Genomic DNA, 9800 nt, shown 5'->3' with positions numbered 1-9800 from the left:
CTTTCCCTCTTACCAAACAAAAGGTTGGTGGAATGGATCTATCAATTGCAGGAATCTGTGAAAGAGACTTTCATAGCAATTTTCTAACTAACTAATTTGTTTCTTGGTTAGGGTTAGTCTTGTTAAAGAACTCCAAAGACGACCTTATTAGTATTGAGAAGTAGTGACTTTGTTAAACTTTTAGTAATAACGAGTTTATCTCAATCATTATCGGGTTGTTAACAAACGTGATATAATCTGACAATATTTAAAAAAAAAAAAAACCTTCAATATTATTGAAAAAAAAAAAAAAAATCAGAAGAGAAAAAGGTCCAAGTCGCTATCCTTTTTTTTTTTTTTTTTTTTTTTCCCCTTCAAGGAAGATAAACAAGTATTATAAGTCATCTATTCTCATTGTGTAATCCCTTATTTGCATCATGATGACCTTTTCTTTTTCTTGTTGTTTATCATTTATTGATTGTTATTTGTTAGTTTATAATTTTCACGATAACAGATTACATGAATCTTTCAACATGCTGAAGTAATGCAGTGGACTCCATATATATCTAGAACAAGATGAAATATAAACATAAATATCATTAAAAACTTGGTCCAATATAAAATGAAAATGACATTTATACAAAACGATATGCCGGGTGCTTGGGGAGAGCAGAAGAAAAGAAAAAGAATCAACTTTTATGGGAAAAAATATTGTAGTAAAAATATTTAAATTGTTAAACGGCACATTTACTTTCAACTGAATTGAACGTATTGCGATCTTATATACGGGAAAGTAACGAAAAAAAGAACAAGATTGACAAGCAAAAGATAAAAATTTGTTAGGCAAGAAAATGAAAAGAATTTGAGAATATTAATAAAGCCGGCCTTCTAATTTGAAATGGTAAAAAAAGCAAGAAATTCTCAACTTTCAATAAAAAAAAAAAAAACGAAAAAAAAGGCAAAGAAATAACGCATGCGTCCATTTGGACTTTGGAGGATATGCTCAGAACAATCATTTGTCTCTTATTCTCAGCGAAAAGAGAAAAACACAACAAACCAAACAACAAAAAACAAAGACTTTTGTCATTTCAACGTATAAGAACGATCCTATAGGCCACTAAATCACTGTTTGACAATCACCAATTTGTTAGTTTCCGTTTAAGTAATTGTTTAGCGAATTATAAAAAGCTATCCAATAAACTAAAAGTTGGAATATGTTACTAATTAAGTGGACGAATTAACATGCTCCGCCGACAACCATCTAATATATCGTTGACAGCTTCCTACCTAATTGATCACAAATTTAATCTTTTGATCAAGAAACGACAATAAATTATTACTGTTCTAATTTTCTAAACACCATACTAAATTTACTTTTATCAACTTAGTGTCTATGAGATAATTGGCGTTAATTTCTGAACTCACTAGATATTCCATACTAAATTTGATTAAGTTTCATAAATATCTGTAAATATTTATTGGATTTATATATTACCACTAATGGCAATACTGTACTGCCGAAAAATTATATGTTTCATAATTAGCTAATATTTAAAGCGGCTAAATTTGCTGCATTTCTTAAGAGAAGGGTTAATTTTGCAAGGTAAATTTGATGGTTGTTACTTCTGACAATGATTTCTAACCTAAATCTAAGACTTGTATATATTCCGCTGCATCATGCTTTCTTCTAACAAATGTGTATATTGACTACATCAGTTCGATTTTGGACCAAGTTAAATAACCCTCCAACGCATAAAACTTGAGTTAGTCCAAATAATTTCAAGTAGAATGTTCCTTTCGGTAAGTTAAACAATACCTACTCCCTCTTACAAATACAGATCAGCTGTGAATCAAAAAAGTTCTGTATACGTCAAAATAAGAATTAATAATTTATTATTATTTTTTAAAACTTCATTGATTGTTGTAGTGCACAGCCGCACAAGAGGTATAACTAGACAGTTTCAACGTCAATATATGCATGAAGAGTCATCCAAAGATTGAGTGGCTTCCCATTATCCAATTATTCATACAAAATTAGAATTGAAAGTTGACAACAAATTATAGAAGCATAAACAACGGGTTTGTTGTAGGTAGGAAACTTCACATATTACTAAATAAATGTTTCACTCGTTGAAGAGATCTCTATATAAGCTGTGAAACGCATTCCATTAGCATTCATCCAAAATCAAATAATCAGTCTCTAAGCAATTGAAGTCCTAAAGTTTTGGGGCTTCTTAGCACTCAGCTTCTCAAAATGGCCAACTTTTGGCCCCATCTTCTGTATACCTTGGCAATATGCTTGATTGCCACCAATGTAGCGGCATATGATAAGCCTTACACATATGCATCCCCTCCTCCTCCGCCCTATGTCTACAAATCCCCTCCTCCGCCGCCCTATGTCTACAAGTCTCCACCTCCGCCGCCATACATTTACAAATCCCCTCCGCCACCACCCAAGTACTACTACAAGTCTCCTCCCCCACCTCCTAAATACTACTACAAGTCACCACCTCCACCTCCTAAATACTATTACAAGTCACCTCCCCCTCCACCTAAATATTACTACAAGTCTCCGCCACCACCACCTAAATACTACTACAAGTCTCCACCGCCTCCTCCTAAGTATTATTACAAATCACCACCACCGCCACCGAAATACTACTACAAGTCGCCGCCACCGCCACCAAAGTACTATTACAAGTCACCCCCTCCTCCACCAAAGTACTACTACAAGTCTCCACCACCACCACCTAAGTACTATTACAAGTCTCCACCTCCTCCTCCTTATGTCTACAATTCTCCTCCACCACCTCCTTATGTCTATTCTCAACTTTCAATACCTCCTTATGTCTATAAGTCCCCTCCTCCGCCGCCTTATGTTTACAGCTCTCCACCTCCACCTCCTTACATCTACAAGTCTCCACCACCACCTCCATATGTCTACAAGTCCCCTCCTCCTCCATCACCATCACCTCCCCCACCTTATGTTTACAGCTCTCCACCACCACCTCCATATGTCTACAAGTCCCCTCCTCCTCCGCCTTATGTTTACAGCTCTCCACCTCCACCTCCTTACATCTACAAGTCTCCACCACCACCTCCATATGTGTACAAGTCCCCTCCTCCTCCGCCTTATGTTTACAACTCTCCACCACCGCCTCCTTATGTTTACAAGTCTCCGCCACCACCTCCTTACGTCTACAAGTCCCCTCCTCCTCCATCACCATCACCTCCCCCGCCTTATGTCTACAGCTCGCCACCACCACCTCCTTATGTCTATAAGTCCCCTCCTCCGCCGCCTTATGTTTACAGCTCTCCACCTCCGCCTCCTTACATCTACAAGAGTCCTCCTCCTCCATCACCTTCACCTCCTCCGCCTTATGTCTACAGCTCTCCTCCACCTCCTCCTTATGTTTACAAGTCTCCACCCCCACCTCCCTACGTTTATCAATCCCCGCCTCCTCCTCCATATGTTTACAAATCCCCTCCACCTCCACATCACTACTAAGACCATAAGCAGTTCTTACGCTCGTTTCATGTAAGTCTTGTAGATTATGATCCCAAATGATCTGAATTGACATATTTTCACCCTCATCATTCTGTTTTTCTCTTCAGTTTTTGTAACTTTTTTTTTGTCTCCCCTATAATAATATCATGTTTTGCATTTTGCAGTTTCCGCATAGGCAAACAAATAATTTCTGCAAAAAACAGTCTCATTTTGGCGTCGCTTTTGCGTGTGTTGCATATCAAATGGGGAAGCCGATTTGGGAAGAAGCGAACAAAGTGCCACATACAATTGGATAATTCTTTGCAGCTTTCATCAAAGTGGATGTTTACTTTTATGACTTGATAATTTGTTTATGTGATTTCTTTGAATGATTACGTCGGCCAAGACGTTGTGCGGTCTATTTGAAAATTTTATTTGTTTCATATTTGTTTATGGCTAAATAAATTTTAAGTTATTCTTAAAAGTCTTACGTCAAAGCTTTTCTCCCTTTCTTCATTGTATCATGAATTCATGATTTAATATAATTAGATCATCCATGTCGTCATTGACTTTAACGATGAGAACCTAATTGATCAACTACTTAATAAAAGAGAGATAAAAATCAAGTAATAATGGAACTTCGTAATTTGTTTTACTGGCCGAACATGCAAGGAGAAAACAATACAAGTAAAAAGGAGAAGTTACGAGAGCTATATTCTATATATTTAGGTAGTAGAGCAAGGGTATGAATATTAACCCTTCGAGGTATCTATCATTTCAACCCAAAATAGGAGTGAATATCAACAATTGTATGTATAATTGTATATATAATTAACTAAAGGAATTTTAGCACAAATGGTTCTTTTTAAAGTATTTTTTCATAAATAGCCGAAATCTTGTAAATTATAAAAATACGTTTTTTTAATTTAGTAGTCAATCACTGATTAACTTAGCGGTCTATCAATGATTGACTTTAATTAATCACTTATTAATCGTTGAATCCTCATTACTAATTAATATCAGTTAATAATTAACTAAAATCAATTAGTAATAATGAATTTTAATCAACAAATTATAGATTTATTAATGATAAATTATTAATAAATTAATAATGAATTGTAAATCACTGATTGACCGTGAGTCAATAATTAATTGACTGTGTATCAAATTTATGATTGATTGTGGGTTAATCACTGATTGAGTTCTGTAAACAAAACGGTTATTTTTATAAAATAAAAAAATTTGGGTTATTTATGAAAAGAGGTGGCAAAAAGGCATTTAGCTAATTGTTGATGTGCATATCGATAGAGTTAATCGACCCATTATCTACAGAAAAATAATAAATAAAAAGATCCCCTGTATAATTTTTGAAAAGCATTCGCACCATCAGATGATAAAATATCTGCTTTAAAATGCTAATTAATTGTTCACTTGCACAAAACTGTCAGGATGGCCGAGTGGTCTAAGGCGCCAGACTCAAGTTCTGGTCCTCGAAAGAGGGCGTGGGTTCAAATCCCACTTCTGACAGCTTTTTACTCTCCTTTATTTATTTTGGAAAAACTTTCAACTCATAATTAATAATTTATGTCAACACCTCATAAGTTACTCCCACAATACCTCATAAGTATTTTCACGGTGACTAAATTTATTGCCAAAATCACGAAAATATTCCTACAAAAAATGTTAGTAAATCCAAAAAAATAATAATAAAGAACTTCACGAATAAAGAATAGTGATAGTAACGATCACGTAGTTGATAGAAGATGTAACTCGAGAGGTGGATAAAACTTTTTGATGGAGAAAGACTCCCAAAGCAGTTTTCGAGCCGTTTCGGAGGCTTCGAATATGTAGCTTCGTTGGTGGACAAGGTGATGTTGTAGAAAAATAATACGGAGGAGTTTGATGAAAGAGCTCCAAAAGCGACGCAGGTTGTTCTCAGAGCGTGGAGACTGTTTGGAGCACTCCCTCCGACGATGGACGAGAGTGGCTTTGAGATTAGAGGCTTGAATACTTCTAGAAAAGTGTGAAAATAACTCTCAAAATGCTCTCAGGTGGTGTTGGTGTTGGGAAGAGGATTGAAAAGTGTTCTTAAGGAGTTTCTAAGGAGGTCAACACTAAGAAACTATAGAGTTCCTCAAGAACTTGAAAAGGGCTTCAAGTCTTTGTAGCAAAAGACTTGAAGAAGACACTGAGAATGAGATTTTGGAGTGAATTCTCAAGAGCTTCAGTACTCAAGAGAGTGATAGTGAGATCTGATGTGTTGATCAGGTGTGCAGGTGTGTTAGAGGTGAAATGAAGAGGGTAGGGGGTATTTATAGGAGGAGATGGGAGTGCTTGATAGCTGCTTTGATGGAGGTCAGAATACTCATTTTTGTTTAGAAGGAGGCCATCAGAGGCCATTCTTGGTTTGACAAAGAGATGGTCCGGAAATGGAATGGAAGAAACGGCAGCGGGTTGTCAAAGCATTCCCATTCAGAAGAATTGTGTCAAATAGCTTTTTAAGTGTGACGAAGACATTCACTGAAAATGGGATTAAAAGTTTATGGAAATATGCTTCGGCGACGTTCTGATGAAATAAGGTATAAGCATTTTCATTTGGAGCAAAATCTTAGCTACCTTATTAGAGGAGGCAAAATGACTCCTTAGAAATAGAAATACTTAAAGGCCAAGTTCAGAATTTTGGGCTGACACCGAAATGACTTCAGACTTGAAATCTCCAAGAGTGTTTGACTCAATTTTAGCGCTCTAAAGACTTTCCATTTTGGGGGGCTAATCGCGTATCAGACCTTCATCAGAGGATGTTTGTGTGAGAATGGCCAAGCTGCCATTGTACTTGCTCTGACAATAAATTGCTCTGACACCAGGTTACTTCGAATGTGCACGAGTGCTCTGAATGGACAACCTACTACGAAAAATAGCTGGGGAAGCATGTCTGACATGGGAATTGCTCCGAGAGGCATGTCTGATCGTGAGAAAAGCCTCCGAATGAGCCAAGACTAATAGATTTCTCAGGCCTTTGAGTTGGAGGAAATTTCTGAAGGATTAGGCTTGGGTTTTGGGCCTTTCAAGATTTGAAATAAAGGATTTTGGGCTTCCAAAGACAAGAGGAAGGCTTTTTGGTGTTGAATCCTCTATTACCCAGTCATACTTAATTTGACTCATTCTAAAAAACTCTCCAAACGGGTTTCAAATTGGGTCAAATTAAGGACAATTGGGCCCACAGGATCACCCGTAGCCTACCAAACCAAAACCCACAGGAGTTCCCCGAGCGTGTTTTAGGTCCACTACACGAGCCAATTTACGTCGCGAGACGCAAAGGATTAGGCATGGACCATAAATGGGCCTGGTACGAATTCAAGTATCAACAAATAACTAAAACAGAAAAAAAAGCTTCAGTGGAAAAATTAAAAGAATGGCAAAAAAAGGATCAAAATAAATAAATAAATAAATTTTTAAGCAAAAGGAACCAAAACAAAAGAAAAATAAAACTTCAGGATTATAATAAAAAAGATAAATAAATAAATAAATTTTAAGACATCACAAGAAAAAAAATCTAAATAGGCTAACATTTACAAAAAAAAAAGTAAATAAAAGAAAAAAAATTAAAAAGAAGGCCAGCAACAAAAAATATAAAATTGTGGGAAAAAGAGGAAAAAAAAAAAGAAAAGTGGAGCTGAATAGTGTTTTCGATCAAAACTGTGCGTTTTGGTCTGAACTGTTCCTTTGAACAGTATTTTTTTTTCTTTATGTGTGTGGTTGTATAGATACACACATGAGATGACTTCAGTTAGGCAGAAAGTAGAGCCTCAAGTTGAAGATAATGGATTTTTTTTTTTTTTAAAAAGAAAAAAGATAAAGGCTTCGTTAATTTTACTTATTTGAGTTTTCAGTTTTAAATTTTTACAGTAAAAAATTCTTAAAAAATATCACATTTAATTTTTTTTGTTACAGTAAATTTTTTATAAAAAATATCACATTTTAACTCGAATCTGCGAAATGAATGAACCTAAAGATAACGAAACTTCAGCAGTGGGAAAAAGAAAAGAAAAGGTACGGTACTATTTGGCGACTGGGATTATGGACGTCAGACTCAGCAAGCTACGATCTAGTGTAGCATAATTTGGTATAAACGCCGCAAATCTACACCAAATTAACAAATGAAAGCGTCAACGTTTAATTTCTGTAAATATGTGTGTGAAAATTTCCTTCATGAGTTGGATCCTTTACACAACTTTTTCTTTCACTTGAGTTATAAACTTATACGTAAATTCAATCCGACTAGGCTAATTGAAATAATAATTGTCACGTTTAACAAAGTTGAAACATGGAAATTATTCTAAAAAAAAAAAAGTGGAAATCGGAATTACCAAAATTGAGAAGTAAAGTAAGAAAGGAAATAATTAGTAGTTACTTATATATTTGTAACGTAATTAAATTTCATTGAACTGAACCACGGCGTGCTGAAATGTAAGTCATGTTGATGGCCACTCCATTTGGCGATATATCTCAATGGAGAAATAAGACGACTTTTTTTTTAATCAAAGTTAAATAATATTGTTTGATGTAAAAGTGTTTGGTGATGTATATTTTAGTACATATATAGTTTAACTTTAATTAAATATGAACTCTGAAAGATTGTCTCGTTTGATAGAGTTTTTACTTTTGTTTTTAGTTAGTAGGAAAAAAGAAACAAAAGTTGTGACTTTTCAGTAAATATTTTGAATAAATAGCTTAATGGGTCAAAAAGATTTTTAAATTATCTAATAAGCAATAAAAGTGTTGGAATTGAATTTATAATGTCCTAATTAAACTATGGTAAAAATTTTAAAGTCTATTCATAAGTTTTTTTTTTTGGAAGTCACAATTTATGACTTTAATTGAAAGCTCTTTTGAAAAGTCAGCACTTCTAACAGACCATTTAAACACTTTCAGAAGCAGTTTTTAAATTTAAGAAGCTAAAAATAACTTTTAAAAAGTTCTCCTAAACAGGCTTTTAATATTTTCAGAAGAAATCACAATATTTTATTCAAGATTTGTCAAATTATTATAATGGATCTAAACTCTCAGCAACTTTCGTGTGCCTTCTTTAGTATATATATTAATGTGTATATATATATACTTAACAAAGTTATCTCTCTGCTAAATAAGTAAAATAACATTAAATATGAGAAATTGTATAAAATTTAGTCCATAAACAGATAAAGTAAAAAAGTTTTACCACTCCATTAAAAGTGAGCAGATTTAATGTTTTTCATCTATTTATTTAACAGATGAATTGATTTTGGCTCTTATTTATTTAATTATTAAATTTAGTATAACTTTTAACATATAAAATTTAATTGTTTTTCATCTTATAGATAGATGAAAGTTTTGAAATATTGCACGAGTTTAATATAACGGTTTTTATAAAAAAAAAATTAATATAAGGATCATCTATGAGACTTTTTTTTAATTAATGGACTATTCATGAGACAAAATTAACAATAGAAACATTTATTCCATTTTAATTTAATAACAGGGTAGGAGGGATGGAGGACTAACATTAAAGTGGAAATAGAGATACATTGACTTTGGAATAAGCAAAGTTCGGCAGAGTTAATTAAGGGAGGAAACACATTCTTAATTGCCCATTATTATATGTTGCAAACCTGTATACAGTACGTATTCGTTGAGTGTAAAGGAGGAGATTTAGGGATATCACAGTCGTTAACTTACAATTATTATAATGAAAGTTTAATAGCAAACTAATTTCACGGTCAAACCAAATCTCCAATTTTTTTGAATAAAAATATTATTTTATTCAATTGAAATCAACATTACACTTAGAGATCTTAGAACAACACCAAGATAGATGTAACAAACAATTCATTTCCAATAAAGAGGTTATGTAAACCATTGATTAAACCAAATAATATGGAGTATTTGTTCAATATGCAGTACTACTCTTTCCGATTGGTGTACATAAAATTCTACACAAGAGAGACAAATGTGAGCTTTATAAAAAATAAATTTTTCTCTTTCAAAAAAGGCTAAATTTCACTTTCCACCCTTGAATCCCCCCAATCTTATCCCTTCATCAATCCATCATTCCTACCAAGCACACCCTAAAGGTCCGTTTGATAGAAGGGATGGATTGGTGGAGGGGAGGGAAAGTGGGAAGGGAGGGAAGGATTGAGAGTTTTCTCAAAATTGTTTGATATGATAAGAAGGAAAGATAATGACTTTCCTTTCTATTGTTTGATATTATAAGGAAACAAGAAGGGAAAGATTTGATTTGATTGATAAAGTTACGTATTTACCCTTATATTGAAAGTAATTATACTTACTTGAAATC

The 9800-nt window shown here is 33.9% G+C and overlaps 1 protein-coding gene and 1 non-coding gene across 2 annotated transcripts in view; both read left to right on the top strand.

Moving 5' to 3' along the window:
- LOC112092694 (extensin-2-like) overlaps nt 1–3487 on the top strand; it is a 7848-nt gene extending 4361 nt beyond the window's left edge. Inside the window, exon 2 of the mRNA XM_024169455.1 lies at nt 2218–3487. Coding sequence (XP_024025223.1) covers nt 2218–3487 — 1270 coding nt within the window. The remainder of the gene's footprint in view (nt 1–2217) is intronic.
- A 1422-nt stretch (nt 3488–4909) lies between these two features.
- TRNAL-CAA lies at nt 4910–4993 on the top strand. The gene has a single exon. It is a non-coding gene; the product is annotated as a tRNA-Leu (tRNA).
- The last annotated feature ends 4807 nt before the right edge of the window (nt 4994–9800 follow it).

The sequence above is a fragment of the Morus notabilis genome, unplaced genomic scaffold, assembly GCF_000414095.1.
Source record: "Morus notabilis unplaced genomic scaffold, ASM41409v2 Scaffold1005, whole genome shotgun sequence".
Lineage (NCBI taxonomy): Eukaryota > Viridiplantae > Streptophyta > Magnoliopsida > Rosales > Moraceae > Morus > Morus notabilis.
Note: the sequence above shows the minus strand (reverse complement) of the source record. Positions and strands in the feature narration are given on the sequence as shown.